This window comes from Petaurus breviceps, unplaced genomic scaffold (genome assembly GCF_028583685.1).
Source record: "Petaurus breviceps papuanus isolate PSGF00001 unplaced genomic scaffold, PetGlider_PUasm1.0 90822, whole genome shotgun sequence".
Taxonomy (NCBI): Eukaryota; Metazoa; Chordata; class Mammalia; order Diprotodontia; family Petauridae; genus Petaurus; species Petaurus breviceps.
In genome coordinates this window covers 4856097-4872376 of record NW_027187351.1, presented here as the reverse complement: position 1 = coordinate 4872376, position 16280 = coordinate 4856097, and the positions used below count along the sequence as shown (strand labels likewise).

Genomic DNA, 16280 nt, shown 5'->3' with positions numbered 1-16280 from the left:
GCAGATTGGGGGGGATCGTAATTTTCGGAGGAGTCATAGATAATAATCTCTAACTGCTCTGGGGAAACTTTTGGGAACTATAAATTGAAGAGCAGGTGCTGATATGCATCAGTAAAAGGAGTTTCCTTAGTGGGAGTTTCCCATAGCAATGAAACCATACATTTGTTTAAAAAAAAGCAAACTTGTCTTACAGTTAAGGAAACTGAGGCCTAGCAGAGTGAAGTACCACTAGTGAAAGAGCAGGTCTAGGACTGAAATGCAAGTTTCATGATATCATGTTGAGGATGCATTCTTTTATGCCACCAGTTTGTGACCACCATATTTCCAGCTTGTACCACTTTTGTGGCCCAGCCAGCAGCCATATATGTTCCCTTTGGTGGTCATATGAAAAGAACACTAGTCAGAACACAAGGCAGAAGACCTTGTTTCAAGTCCCAGCTTTGTCATGATACATATATAACCCCAGTCAAATGGCTGAGAACCTCAGTTTCTTCATCTGTAAAACAGGAATATACTGTGTATTATACCTACCTCGTCGTGTTAGGGCAGAAAGTATTTGGTAAATAGTGAATAGAATTTTGGAACTGGAGTCAGACAGACCTGAATTCAAATCCAGCCTCAGATATTTTCTAGCTGTTTTACCCTGGGCAAGTCACTCAACCTCAGTTTGGCTCAATTTCCTTAACTGCCAAATGAAGACAATTATAGCATTTGCATCCCAGGGCTGTTGTTAGGATCAAATGAGATAACATCTATAAAGGGCTCATCATGGTTCCTGGCACATAGGAGACATTTAAATAAATGTTTGTTTCCTTCCTTAAAGAACTAAATAAATTCAAGATGCTGATGATTGTTTTTCTATTCTACTTCAATCGTCAACCTAGGGCTATAAGATTATCATGCAATGTTCTTCTGGTTCTGCTTACTTCACTTTGCATCGGTTCATATAAGTAAAGACCATCTAATATGAGCTTTTCATTTTATAGATGAAGAGACTGAGGCCCATGAAGGTTAAGTAATTTGCTCAAGGTCACCCAAATAATAGAAGTCAGGGTTGGAATTAACCCAGGTCTGCTGAATTCAGAGCCAGGATTTTTTCCCTATAACTGAGTATAAAGTTAAAGCATACAGTGTACATCTTAGGCATGTGATGAGGTAGAGTCTCTGGTAAATACTATGTTACTGAGTTACACTTTGTTATCCTTTAGGGGGTGGGGCTTCTGATAAATAGCCACGAATCCCAAGCTTTCATTCAGTCAAAAACAGCAGAGACTGCTCGGGAACAGAAGGTTAGTGGTGATATTTTCATAGAAGTGTCTTAATGTTTGATCAACAGGAGCAGATTTTTGAAAATGCACCTTTGTAGCTTAATTCAGAAAATTTGCTATTTAGGGGATTAATTTGCTAATTGACTGTTTCTATGCTTGTCTATAGGAAGGGAAAACCCACCCAGACAGATGTTTATTCATTTGATTCAGAGATAGTCCTGGAATGTAGATAAGAAACACTACGTAAATTCTTTTACATAAACAGGTCTATTGTGTTTACTTTGGAGGAGTTTAATCCGAGTCAGCAATTTGAGAGTATTTCAAAGTTTTGTAGGGGTAAAAGTGGATGATGTGACAAAATTCAGAATGTTTGGTGGGAGGTGGTGTTCTCTTAAATTTGCCTCTCCCAGAAAGACTGGGGAGATTATGAATTATAATAAAAACTGCAGGGAGTTAGATAAAACTAAAAGGCTGCTGCCTCTTTCCTTTCTTAATAATAAATTAAGAAACCCCTCATACCCGTTTATATAAACCCATCATTTTTAGCTGGCTTATGCCATTTGGGGTTAAAAAAATTGAGGTATGAGTATAAAGTATTGAGACTGATTCTGTGTATCCATGAACTGACCCTGAAGGAAAATTTGAAAAATAGTAATTCCATAAGTAATGAGAACATTGTTGAAATGAGGTTGTAGCTTCCTAACATGATGATTTTTGAGGTAGATGACATTCATTTTGCTGTTCAAGCTCTGGTCTGTCTTAAAATGGGGGAATTTATAATCATACTTTATTTTTTTTTTAAGCAATTAGGGTTAAGTAACTTGCTCAAGGTTACACAGCCAGTTATTTCTGGGTGTGGTGCTAAGTATCTGAGCCCGGATTTGATCCCCAGGTCATCCTAATGATGGGGTACCTGGGATCCCGACCCCCATCACTAACATTGGGCCCAGTGCTCTTACTCGCTGTGCTACCTGGCTGCCCCTATAATCATACTTTATACCGATCCTCCCAGGAGCTGTGCTTTCCTTCCACATGGGAACTCACTTCATAAATGTAGATAGCAGCCCCTCTAAGACTTGGTGAATGATTTTGGAAAGTTTCTGGGGTTGAAAAATCCATCCCTCTGGGCCTGATGAGTAGCTAATGATGGACCCCTAAAAGGAGTTGCCAGTACCCCTAGACCACAACAGGTCAACCTGGTAATGGACTTAGTTGGGATGATCCACGGACAAAAAAGGTCCAATATGGATGTTGCCATGTCTGACCCCAAATAAGAGGCATCAGAACTTGTGCTCCCCAAATGTCTTGGAGTGCCCAGGATAACGTCACAATGAGGTATCATAGGAAGATGATACATAGCTGGTGGATCACATCACATAAAAAGGGGATTTCCTGGGCTCTGTGCCTGGGGCTTACAATTTGAGGCAGATAATCAATAGGCCCCCGGAAATACAAGAACAACAATTAAGCAACCTCTGCTCCCAAAGAAATTATGGTCTATCAGGCAGAAAATCTGTACATATATGAGATACACAGAATTAATAGAAGGCAAGTTTTGGGTGAGTAGGCACTAGCAGCCAGGGAAGTCAGGAAAAGCCTAACAAAGTGGTGTTGGAGCTGAGACAATTTGAAACAGGGCACATGTCACAGAAGAAACAATTTAAAATCCCCTCTGTGACTGGATAGCGATACATTCATGACTTTATATACAGGTGAAGGTTAAGTGCATTTTGGGAACGCAGTCTTGCTTTTCAGGCAATCATAGTTTCCACAGTGGCAATTCAGCATCAAAGGCCCCTTGCTACATTTGGGCAAGTTTGGTATGGTTCATATACTCGAATGAAATTGTGCCTTTAACCACCATTTTCTATAGGACCTCAAAGATGGAAATGTTTTCACCCTCCTCCTGGTTGTAGTTAAGAGCTTGGTGAGGCCATCAGGACTTTTCATACTCCTAAAGTGACGAGTCAATACCTTCAGTCATTCAGGTCCCCAAGTAGACAAATTTCCCATTTTTTACACGTGAAAGCTCAGTGGACTGTCCCAAACTGTTGGTTTTCGCTACTTGGCCCCTTCTACTCCTGGAGTGTTTTAGTAGGATATGATAGATAGGGTTTGACTTTCTTTTATCCTACTAGAGCAACTCTTATCTCCTGAAAATGACAACTTTTTCTATGAATGCTATACTCAGATTGTGGATGGGATCTCTGCTTCAGAGTCTGCCCAGGAGCCTGGGCTATCCTGATAACATGTCTGTGTAGAGAGATGTCCCACTCCAGTGGTTTTGTTAGATCTGACATATTTCTATTCTGACCAGAAAGGAGGTCAAGGTCAATTTCTTTAGGGTACAGTTCAAATATCCAAAGTAAAAAGGCTTTATCAACAAGCATTTATTCAAGAAACATTTAGTAAACTGTTACTATGTGCCAAGTACTGTGATTAGCACTGGGGAGACAAAGAAAAAGCAAAACCTGTCCCTTCCCTCAAGGACCTTGCCTTCTAGTAGTCCCTTTTCATGTATTTCTGTTCTCTGGGTAGGAAAACCTGGAAAAGTCCATTGCTTCAGAATGTTCAAATACAGCAGCATTTGCCTCATTCTTCCTTCTAGACATGATGCCCAGCAGTCTACTGCTGCCTAGAGAATCCCAAGTAGTCTGCAGGACCTGTTCAGTGCTGCCCTCTTCACAACAGAATAGGATTTACTATGTCAAATAGTAAATATGTAAATAGTAAATATGTAAAAAAAAATAGTAAAAATGTCAAACAGTGGATCTTTCTTTATTCCAGTGATTCACTCTTTTAATGATCCAGAAGCAATTTCTATAGCTTTCCCTTACACCACAGTGTGATATACAGTATCTTGTTATATATGAATAAATGAATAGTTAGATGTGTGCACACCTGTAATCCCAGATACAGGGGAGGCTGAGGCTAGTGGGTCTCTTGAATTTTAAAGGGAGGTAAGGAGGAAAGGAAGGAAAGATGAAAGAAAGAACATTTATTAAACACTTAGTATGTGCCATGCACTGTGTTAAGGACTTTACAAATATTATCTGAGCTGCAGTGAGCTGTACCAAACACCTTTCTGAGATAAGTCTAGCATCACTATGGTGACCCCTTGAGAGCAAGAGGCCACCACATTGCCTAAGGAGGGGGTGAATAGATATAGGTATGAAACAGAGCAGATTAAATCATGGTGAGGGACAGTGGGATTGAGCCCATGAGTAGTATTTCAGCCTGAATGAGATGTAGAGACCTAATCTTAAAAAGAAACATGAGTGAATGAATGAAAAAACTTTAATTAAGCACTTATAACATACAAAACAAATATAGTCCTAAACCAAGTAATTATAAAACAATGAAAAATAAATATCACTAATGAACATTGAGTCAAAAATTTAAAATCTGAACAAAAAGACTACATCAATATACCTGAAAAAATCATTCACTATGATTAAGTTGGAGTTTTATTAGGGATGTAAGGAAGGCTCAATATTAGGGAAAATAATATGAATTTATAAATTAATCATATAAAATATATTAAATTAATAAGGTGAATTAATGTTTAATAAATTAATCATAATAAAACCTGAAATGGGGCAGTTAGGTGGTGCAGAGGATAGAGCACTGGGGTAGAGTCAAGAAGACTCATCTTCCTGAGTTTGAATCCAGTCTCAGGCACTTACTAGCTGTATGACCCTGGGCAAGTCACTTAATCATGCTTGGCTCAGTTTTCTCATCTGTAAAGTGAGCTGGAGAAGGAGATAACACACCATTACAGTATCTTTGCCAAGAAAACCCCAAATGGAATCATGAACTGAACAACAAGAAAACTTGAAACACCCCAAACTACAATGCCTGTGAAATACCACTAGTTCCACAACCATAAAGTCTTTGCATAGGGTTGGGTTCAAAGGTTGCAAAAAAAAAAAAATGCTATAGTGGATAATTTGAAAAATTTTATCTTGGGTCATATATCTCACCACCCCACCCCGGCTGCATCACTAGAAGCAGTGTGGTATGATAGAGAACCAACCTTAGAATCTGGCTGGGAATGATCTGGGTTTAAGTCCTGAAGGTTAAGGACGTTTCAAAATAATTTCCTGAATCTCCCAAAGCACCAAGATCACCCCTAAGCACAAAATCAAATCCAGAACATGAAACTTTCAATGCTCAACTATGTCATTAAATGAGTTACCAGAAAAACTGCAGTAACCTGATCCCACTCCTTTTCATCAGGTACCACTCTGAGCTATGAGATTTAGTCCTGATATTGACAGCTCCTGTTAAAAAGGGGGTATAAGGATAATGGTATAGCCATTATAAGCATAATTATAATTATAATTATGACTAATTATTAGTGTAATTATAATGACGAAAGAACCTAAAGAAGAGATTAGGAAATATACCTTCCTCCCTTTTTTTTTATAGAAGTGGGAGACTATAGGTGTGAAACATTGCATATACTATTAGACTTAGCTGTTAGTTTCTCTGAGTGGTTGTTTTTTTTCTCTTTTTTTTTTTTTTGTTGAAAGGGATGGCTCCCTGGGTAGAAGGGTTAAATTTGGAATTGAACTTGATATAAAAATGAAGGATATGGATAAAAATTATTTGGGAGGAGGGGAAACAGTGCAACGCCTTGTGATATATACATATATGTATGTATATCTGTGTTTATGTACGCACACACATACACGTACATATAGCAAAAGCTAAAAGTCAGGGTGACTAGAACTCACCTTCAAGAGATTGTTTTTCTTCCTTATTTGTATTACTTGGACCTTAAAAAACCCTCTATAATATACAAAGCAGAAGGTTGTAAGTATGCTTAGCTAATTAGCCACACTAGTCAAAGATGTCCATTCTGATCTCCAGAGTTAGAAGCAGCAGAAAGGTAGCTCTAGGAAGCCAGCCATGCCCATAAGGTCTAGTTAGATCTAAGTGACTGCACCAGTTGGGGCTAGTATTGATTTATACTCAGAGGGGCAAAGGAAAGTGGACCTTTTTCAAATTCGCCAACCTAGGGTAAGAGGTACCTTTTGGATAAATCCAATAATGAAGTAGGTAAGAATGAACACAGGTAGAGATCCTTTTGTTACCAGGGGCTGCACTAATGGATTTATCATTCTATCTGTTTGTGTCTATGGGGAGGAAGGGACTAGTCTGGTCTTACTAGCCAGAGCTAGAGGGAGCTAGGTTTCACACAACTGTCCATTATAACTCTTGTACAAAGATGCTGCTCCTGACTTGATTACATCATCTTCTCTGATTGTGAACATCTGTCACCTCCTGGAGGGAGGTCACCAGATGGACTTCTTTTGCCTAGACACCCAAGTTGTTCATCTCTAACCAAAAATCAATGCTATTGTCATCTCTTTTCTTCTTGTAATGGCTTCAATGTGACACTTTAGAGCAGGGTTGGGGAACCTGCAACCTCGAGGCCACATGTGGCCCTCTAGGTCCTTAAGTGTAGCTCTTTGACTGAATCCAAACTTCACAGAACAAATCCCTTTAATAAAAGGATGTTTTGTAAAACTTGCACACAAGGACCTAAAAGACCACATGTGGCCTCAAGGCCAAAGGTTCCCCACCCCTGATTTAGAGTACACATGACATTTTCTTCTCATTAACCTGGTAAAGTAGATCATGTAGGTTTTTAAGAGTCTCAGAGAAATTACAGACTTGGCTACATGGCTAGAAAGTGGAGTGGGGACTTGAACCTGGCCTTCTTGATCCTTAGTCTAAGGTCGTTTCATCATGTGCCATTGTTTAGCCATCTGTCCTCATTCTCATCTGCCCAGAACACCGCACCCCAACTATCCAAACTCAAGCAATTCACCCTCATTATTTTCCAGATGACTCACATTAGGTATTGTGTGACTGGAGTTTTCAATGGTATATTATTGTGAGCTCAGAACATCAGGTTTCAGGTAAAACTGCTCTACTCTGAAAACATTCTCAGCTATACAAGTCCTGAAGAGCTTACGCTGAGCTGGGGTGGGATTGGGAGTGAGGGGGTGTCCTGGGAGGGTGTGGCTCAGAATCTTTAGGTGTCAGATTTACTTAATGCAAAGCACACTTGATAATGATCAAAAAGACAAATTTGAAAAGGTCGGACGATTCAATCCCAGCATAAAGGGGAATCAGAGCTCCCAATGACTGCTGTTTTCTGGAAATCTAGGCAGCCCTCACCACTCCTTTTTGTTTCTTTCCTGGGTTGTTTCCCACTGGTACAATGCCTGCTTCTGCTGCACCTGCTGTTTTGATTTGTGGCACTGCTCTGCTCTCTAAATGAGAATAATTGGGTTTCACGGTTTTGAAGTACAGTTATCCCTTCCCCATCACAACTTTCCCCATTTTGGTTTTGAGATATCTTGGGCCAGCATAAAGAATAAATGGGAATTTTGGAGGAATTTTGCAGAAGCTGAAGAAGACACACAAATGCCAACAGATGACACAGAAAATGTTTAGAAATTCAAATGCATAAAATATACGTGTAGAATTGTATAACATCAACATATTTTATCTTTAATACCATAACAATTTAGACTTCTTCTCTGGTACAGAGGGAAGGCCAAAAAATTTTACTTGGATTTTCTAGATGGTGGCATGCTATGCCCCTAAGCCCTTCCATGCTGTGTGGGACGGTAAAGACCCTTGCCCAAATTAAACTCAGAGGCTTCTTAAGGTAGAAAGTAGTTTATTATGATCTCATGAGAAAAGGCATCCCCAGTCTGACAAAGGGCCAGAAGAGAGAAGCACCCTACAGAAAGCAAAAGCATGATAATTAAGCCCTATTGTGGGAATTCCACACCCTCTGAACCACCTTACCACTGGTTGGTAAGGCAAGCTCACAGTCTTCTTACTAATGCCAACCAATTGGTGCAAAGCAATCTCAATCCATTGCCATAATTATTACTAATGAGGTTCTAATTTTATTAGATAACATACATAATACATGAGGTTCACTAAGCAAGCACAGTAACAACCCCAGAATACTGAACCCCATCAGTCCAACCTAGAAGTGTCCTTATCTGGGCCTGAGTTTCCTAAGGCCGCTATCTGCTTTCTGATTGGTCAAATACACCTGCTGCTGCCAGCTCCTTTTATTCTACATTATTTCATTTTTAGTATTATCTAGGAGTTCTCTGGGAATTGGGAACCCAACTTCTTCCCAAGGCTACTGCCTCAACTCTTCCCAAGGCTACTACTGTCAGGTACTTTCTATCAGTAGTCTTGTTCCAGCAATTCTTGCAGTTCTGTAGAAACTTAACCCTTTGCTACCTCTCACACTACCATTCCTTTCCCTAAACTAAAAACACCTCTAATTTGGTCTCTGTAGTTAATTCAATCAGTTGTATTAATACCCAATAGCTCTTACATTACCTTGAAATACACAATGACCCCCATATGTATGGGGAAATGATACTGAACTTAGTTACAAAGTATAAAGAAGAAATAAGAATGTAATAGGATACTCAAAATGGGGAAACTTCACTGCAAGTTATCCCTCACAATGTGGAAGGGATAAGTGTATTTGATTTTAGGAGAAGGCAGGGTAGTCGTATGTTGATTGCAGCCAGAGTCCCTGGGCTGAAATCCTTGCCCTGCCATTTCCTACCAGTATTATCTTGGGCAAGAAACAACTTCTTTGGGTCCCAGCTTCCTCAGCTATAAAATGAGGGGGTTGGACTAGCCTTTGAGGTTCCTTCTGGCTCTAAGTTGATGATTCTATAATTGTGCCATGGTAGGAGTAAAAATAGAGGGGAGAGGAAGAATAGCAGAGATATTGTAGAAGGGGATTTCAAAGGACATGGTAACTGATTGGATATGAGAGGTAAGGGAAGTTTCCAATAGAGAAAGGCCAACCAGGTGAAGAGTAGACCCACTGACAGAAATGGCAAAGTCAGAGGGAGGAATAATTTTAGCGGTAGAAGTTAATATTATGTACTGGAAAGAGAACTGTATTTGGAATAAGAAGTTCTGGATTCAAATCCTAACTCTGTCTTTCCTTGTTTAGCTGGGGTCCAGACCCTCGTGCCAGTTCCAGACCAGTTTGTCACCAAGACCTTACTATTCTCTGACCTTGTGCACCCCACTAGAAACTTATACTTGCCTCCTGGACCAGAAAGGTGTGTTTTCACTTACGTTGCTGGTACACAGGGCTCCACACCAAGTACATCCCACCTAGGGAGACTCCTGGACAGCCCAGGGACAAGAAGTGGGCTGGATAGTAGTTCCCCAAGTTCTGTCCCCTCATGGAGAGGGAGCACTTCAGGGCCCTGGACCCTCTTGGGATAGGGGATGGGCTGCTCAGGAGTGAGGAAAGTGCTTCTTTGCACTAGTCTCATTTTGAGAAGCATGCTAACACAATTGTTGTTGGTTGTTCAGTTGTTGAGTTTTATCTCTGTGACCCCATGGACTAAGCATGTCAGGATCTTTTATCCTCCACTATCTCTCTCAGTCTAAGTTCCTGTTTGTTGTTTCCTTGAACCTTTGTATCCATCTCATCCGATGCTTCCAATCTTTCTCAACATCAGGGTCTTTTCCAATAAGTCCTATCTTCTCATTATGTGGGGAAAGTATTTAAGCTTCGGCTTCAGTATTTGACTTTCCAGTGAATAGTCTGAATTAATTTCTCGAAGTATTGACTGATTTGATCTCCTTGCTGTCCAAGGGACTCTCAAAAGTCTTCTCTAGCACCACAATTTGAAAGCATTGATTCTGTAGCACTCAGCTTTCCTTATAGGCCAACTCTTACAACCATACATTGCTAATGGAAAAATCTGTAGAAAAGTTGTGGATTGGCAGGCAGTAACTTTGACCATTATCAGTACCATTTACCTTGCCCCCCACTAGCTCTGGCAACTGAATGTGCCCCAAAGGCCAGGATTCCTACGCATGTCTCTAGTCTAGACAATCTCTAAAGTTCCACTCAACTCTAAATCCTATGAATTTAAACAAATGTGAGCTTCCTTGTTCACTGAGACAAGGGACACTGTTCAATGAAATTAGATAAAGGTCAAGGGAAAGAGAATGGATACCAGAAAGGTTTGAGGTTAGCTGGAGGCTTGAAGGAGTTAGTTTTGAATTATTGCTTAAGAAGCCTTTACTATGTATGCAGGACTGGAAAAACTAGACACACTAGAACAATGTACACAAAACCACACTAGAACAATGTACACAAAAAGAACAATGACCACAAAATAATTCAAAGTAAATGTAAATGGCTAATATGGAAATGTTTTGTATGACTGAATGTGTATAATCTCTATCAAATTATTTGCCTTTTCAATGAGATGGGAGGGAAGGGAAGAAAGAATTATGGAACTAAACATTTTAAAAATGTTTAAAATTCTTGTTTACATGTAATTGAGAAAAGAAAGAAAATGAATGTTGAGAAATTATAAAGAAAAATTCATCCCCAAAGAAGAGATATAAAATGACTTTCTCTCTCGCTCCTTTGCAGAAGTCAGTGAAGCATTACATATAATGTCCGATTTTGGGGGATGCATTGAACAGTTTTCCTGGAATTTTTTTCTTCTTTAAAAAAAATCATTTGTTTTAAGTTAACTCTCGGGAGAGGAGTTGAGGAGGGCAAGATATAGGGGAAATCTAGGTGGTGGGAAAAAAAAAGATTAAAAAAATTTGTTTCTTAAAAAAGAAGCATCCACTGAACTGTGTCCAGAATTGGGCTAGGAGGTAAGGGAAATGCAAAACAAGTGTTAAGACATGATCTTGATATTCAAGAAGCTTACCATTTTTTACCTGGAGCATCCTGGTAAAGGTGGTGTGCTGAGATGGGATGATGGCTTCCTTTTTAAAAATCTTAGTTCCAAAATTCTTAAGGCGGGATCTTTTAGAAATTAAAATGAGAAATTTCAGTAACAGGAATTTATTAGATTCTAGATGAGATTATCTATAAGGTACAGTCTAGTTCTCAATCTGTAGTCCGATGAATTTATGATCTTTTTATAGGGAAATGAGAGAAAAAATTTGGGAGGGATCATCCCTATCTGAAAATTGGTAGAATGGTGTATGTGCCTACTATCTTTAACCTTCCAAGTTAAGCATATATTTGAGGTCATCCCAAGGGAAGGACCTATGTCAGAGTTAGAAAGGATCCCTCACAGTTTAGTTACAATAGGGGAGTTGAGAAGGAAGAAGAGTTGGGATTTCCTCTAAAATGGGTTTGACCAAAGATTTAAAAATATTTCTTGTATTCTACTTCCGGAAGCCAAGATGGCTGAGTGTGGCCGGTAGAGAAAGTGGCCCAGAACTGCGTGTGCTTCAGTGTAGCCCAGGACAAACAGGAACCACCCCCACCCCACCCCACCCCACCCCCGCAAAAGCTTGTACAGAGAGCAGCCCAGACCTGCCCGTCTTTCAGTACAGCCCAGAGGAAACCGGCATTTCAGCTGGTAGAGAAAGTAGCCCAGACCTCCTGGTACTTTCATGTAAGCCACAGGGAAACAGAGAGGGTTTCTGCACACCCCAGACATCCCCACTAGGATTCCAGCTCAGCACCATGTAAGCTGCCAAACACCTCCAGCCAGTGCTAGCTACCCTTTCAATACAGCACTAGGGACCTCTGGGTAATATCTGCACAGCACTGGGTAAACAGCCAGGGCCTGCAGTCACTGGTACAAGAAGTAGCCCCTTCCACCCTGGGAGCAAGACTCAAAATTTAAGAGGAAAAAGGCCAAAAAATAAAATCTCTTATTAAAGACCTGAGAATTTCTCTTTCTCAGGTAAGGAAAGGTAAGGTAAACTTAGGTTCTAGAGTAGAGAAATGTGACTATAGAAAGCATTGCTTTTCTTTTTTCCTCTCTCTCCTTCCTGACTTCTTTAAAACATTCAGTTAAAAGATTTGGGTGAAGTTTACTATTCATGGATTTTTGTGCATAAGCTCATTCAATTTTCCTATAACACTAAAACTTGATTTTTGTAGTTAGAGAATGTGAAGTAGTTGGTTAAGAATAATGAATCACTGTATAACCATCAGGCAGAGTGTGAGTAAAGCCAGAAGCTCTTCAGCTTTAAGTGCTGATAGCTTGCTGGTCATAGCCTCAGTAAAACTGTTGCCTGTGCAAAGCCCTCTGATTCTGACCAGTGGTGAATGGGTAATGTTATCACCCTTCCCTTTTGCAAGCTGCTCTGACAAACTGTCGCTCACAGTGGGGGCAGGGGAAGCTACTTATTCTAAAAGTATTCTAAAGTTAAAGTCAATGTTATTTCCAGTACATGAATTTTTTGGGGTTCCAAGAGTGATTCTTCCTCTCTCTGTCTGGTGTATTGCTTGTACTCATATGCACTTTTTATGAAAATAATAGATGCTATTTTTTCTTGACTTCTCCCTGTTCCTCCATCTTACACTGAGGGGAAAATGGTGATCTTTCCCTCTGAGAAATGGGTTCCTCCTTCTGTCTCTGCAAACTTAATAACAATTGCAAACAATCTGGATTGATGGACATAAATTTTATGTAAGAACCATTTAAATAGCAGAGTCAATGAAATGAACATGCAGGGAATAGTTCCTCGCAACTTGGTTGTAAATGGATGTTTATAACTATAGAATGTCTGGGTGAAAAATATCCTCTAATCAATTCCTAATTTTTTTTTTAAATTTCTCTTTATTTTGTTCCCAGGCAACTGGTCCCCTGAAGTCATGGCAGAGAAACCCAAACTTTACTACTTTAATGGAAGAGGTCGGATGGAGTCCATTCGATGGCTCCTAGCAGTGGCTGGAGTTGAGGTTTGTTCTTTCTAGGACCAAGTACTTCACAGGACTTTATTTTAAATAGCCACTATGCCATGACAAAGAAGTCCTGCAGGTTGCAAGCGTACACCTGCAATCTGCTTCTAATGGCCCCTCTTTTGCAAATGAAGGAGTAAAACTGTTATGTGGAGAAAGAAATGGAGAAAGTTAGAGTAGGGCTCTTTGGGTTATCCATGTGCTCTAGTGAGGCTGATCAAAGGTCAAGGGGTCATGGAGTTCAGGGAGTCCAATAACCAGAGTCCCTGGAAAGCAGTCTGGAATGAATTCATGGACCCAAGCATTCTCTAAGTCAAGGTGGTAAAGATTTATTGTTATGCTTTACAGTGGGCAAGAGTTCTTAGGGAACCTAAAACCTTAAAGGGGTACAGTTAAAGTTTTTATAGGATAATCTATAGTAAAACCTGTGCCATTTATGCAAACTAGGTGAGTCAGGGTGGGATTAGGGAAGGGTTAAGAGTTAAGGAGTGATCAGTTCTTAAAGGAACATGCACTTGTAATACCTCCTGCACAGGCGTATTGCCCAGAATTCACTGGGAAATAGCCCAAGGGAGACTGCATGGAGGTGTGGTTTTAGGCTTGAAACACCACCAAGTCAGCTAGTGGTGGGGGCTGACCAAGCTGCCAGCCATAAATGTTGTGTTTGACAAGTTGGATGTTGGGAGTTTAGTATATCCCAAGCTAAAGAGGGATTCAGGACGTGTATAATGAGCTAGGGAGTATACATATGACTGAGTCTAGGATATATATAATAGATGTGACCCAGTACACAGCTGCTTCAGCCAGCACAGAGTTGGATCAAACTACTAAATTCCATAGGTGCAGCTGGCCACTGTATCAGGAAGAAATATATGTATTTTGTTAGGGCATACTGCCCTTGAGCTAGAGAGAAACTGCCTGAGACAGCGTTTGAGACTAAGGAGAAATGTGATTTTACAAACTGAGGTTTAAGCACAGGTACCCAAGCACCCCATCAAGGCCTTTCTGTATCCATCACATGTCCTAAACATTTATGTCCCTAGACCTAAGCTTATTCCTTGCCCTCTGTTTTATTAGCAACCTATCATGGAAAGAAAAGCTTCCAAATCTGTGGAGAAACCTGAAGGAAGGAAGAGATGAAGGCAAATCAGCAGCAGAGAAAGAATTTTTAGAGATTTGTTGCTTCATGTCCCCTGCCATATGCTTGTGTTTTCATCCATAAATGTGTCCATTTATCCATATATTATCCTTCATTGGTGAGAATACATTAGAGGGAGATGAAGAGGAAAGCCCTGTCAGTATCACAGAGAAGGGGGAACAAAGCATGATATCATATGTTGAAACAACTTGGCATCTGGCCTCAAACAAATAAGCAATTTTATCAAATCTTCTTAGTTGTCATTCCCTCCTTAAAGTTGTGGTTTCAGTGGAAACCACTAATGAAAGAGCTTATTTTCCTGTGTTTTTATTTTAATTCAAATGGAGGGTTTTTTTTTGCCAAGCTGTGGGTGAAAGTTCATTCATTATTTCTTAGCATCTGTTTTTTTTTTAAATCCATTTATTGAAATTGTGCCTCAGTATAAAGTCTGGGTGTTAGTTATGCTCCCAGTGAGGTCTCCACCTTAGGATTTTCTGGATGGTTGACTGTGGCCCTCCTTTTCTTTAGCTCAGAGAAACAGCTTGATAACTTCCTGCCAATGTTCATATAGACTGACAACCATAAACAGCACACCTGTGTGAATTCACAGAGATGCTTCATTCAAATTCCATATTCTTGTTCAATTCAGTAACAAATTCTGCTTCTTTCACTTGGTATTATGATCACCAATGGATCCAGTAAAACATCATAGGTTTTAGTTTACTATTACAATTGTTAGTCTATAGGATATAAGCTCTCTGAGGGCAGGAATTCTTTAATTTTTGTCTTTATATGCCTAGGACCCAGCACAGTATCTGAATGGGTTAATAGCTTAAGAAATGCTTAGTGAATGAATAATATGGAAATAGAATACCAAGCTCCATTCAAGGCTCAACTCATGTGAGGCATTCTTAGCCCTTTTCTGATTCTTTCTTATCTCCTACTCTTCCCCTCCCCCTTTAGAATTTTACTGTTTCCCCAAAATAATTTTAAATTTACTTTTTACATATTTTGTATTTACTTATCTTGTGTTCGTGTCATCCCTCTCGCTTTGTATGTAATTTCATTTCAATTCAATTCAATTCATATTTGTTAAATGCTTAGGGATAGCCAGGTACTATGCTAGATTCTGGGTGTACCAAGTCAAAACAAAATACATCCTGATCTCAAAGGAGTTTATTTTCTACTGGGGGTGGGGAACAACAAGCATGCAGATAAGTCAAATTAAAAATGTATACAAAATATTTTGGAGGGGAGGGAAGCACCAACAACTGGGAGAATTAGAGAAGGCAGGAATTCTAAGAGGTGGATTTAGTATGAAGAGTGAGAGTATTCCAAGAACGAAGGTGGAAGAATATTGTATAGGGACAATGGCACTAGGCCAACGTGGCTGCAATGTAGCTTGGTAAGGGTCAGGAGTAAGGTGCCTTTCTTAATGCAATCTAAGATCAAATTGACTTTTTTTTCCCCTGGAGATGGAGGTGGAGAAGGCTAACATACCTCATTGTTGGTTCACATTGAGATTTCAGTCCAGTAAACTTTTTTTCAGATTAACTGTTATATAGCCATACTTCCCAAGGGAGGATAGATGACTCAGGATCATAGATTTAGAATTAGAAGGAACCTCATGAGCCATCTAACCCAACTCTTATTTCATAGAGGAGGAAACTGAAGTGCAAGGAAATTTAGTGATTTACCCAAGGTCACATAGGTGGAATAAATTTAACCTAGATCTTTTGGGAGGTAGAGGTAGGTCCTTATTGTAGGTCCTTAACCAGAGGCAATGAGCACTTGTAGGGTATGTCATAAAGTTACCTGTATGTAATGTAATGCCAAAAGAAGGCAACTTCCCAGGTTCAAAATACCAGCATAGGTGCTCTCTATTTTATTTAGTGACCAACCAAGAACAGAGAAGATTAAAACATGACATCATTCAAAATACAGCATTTACTAAGTGTGATTAAATAATCTCCAAGTACTACCCCACCCCAGGACCTTCCAATCATTCAATCAATTACAAAGTCTCTGTTCTAAATACTTCTCCACCCCTAGGCTATACATTAATTAAGTCCACCACAAAGCCCCTCTTCTCAAATGGAGATTAGTTTCCAAACATAAG

At 39.8% G+C, this 16280-nt stretch overlaps 1 protein-coding gene across 7 annotated transcripts in view; it reads left to right on the top strand.

Moving 5' to 3' along the window:
• The first annotated feature begins 1196 nt into the window (after positions 1 to 1196).
• The window catches only part of LOC138147995 (glutathione S-transferase A4-like), a 39796-nt gene continuing 24712 nt past the window's right edge, over positions 1197 to 16280 (top strand). Inside the window, exons 1-3 of one of the 7 annotated variants that reach the window (XM_069070606.1) lie at positions 1202 to 1289; positions 9289 to 9400; positions 12917 to 13023. In XM_069070606.1, the coding sequence (XP_068926707.1) occupies positions 12937 to 13023 (87 nt within the window). In that variant the 5' untranslated portion in view covers positions 1202 to 1289; positions 9289 to 9400; positions 12917 to 12936. Of the gene's footprint in view, positions 1290 to 9288; positions 9401 to 11631; positions 12030 to 12916; positions 13024 to 16280 lie in introns of those variants that run through there. The other 6 variants (XM_069070607.1, XM_069070609.1, XM_069070603.1 and 3 more) reach the window with 6 other exon arrangements.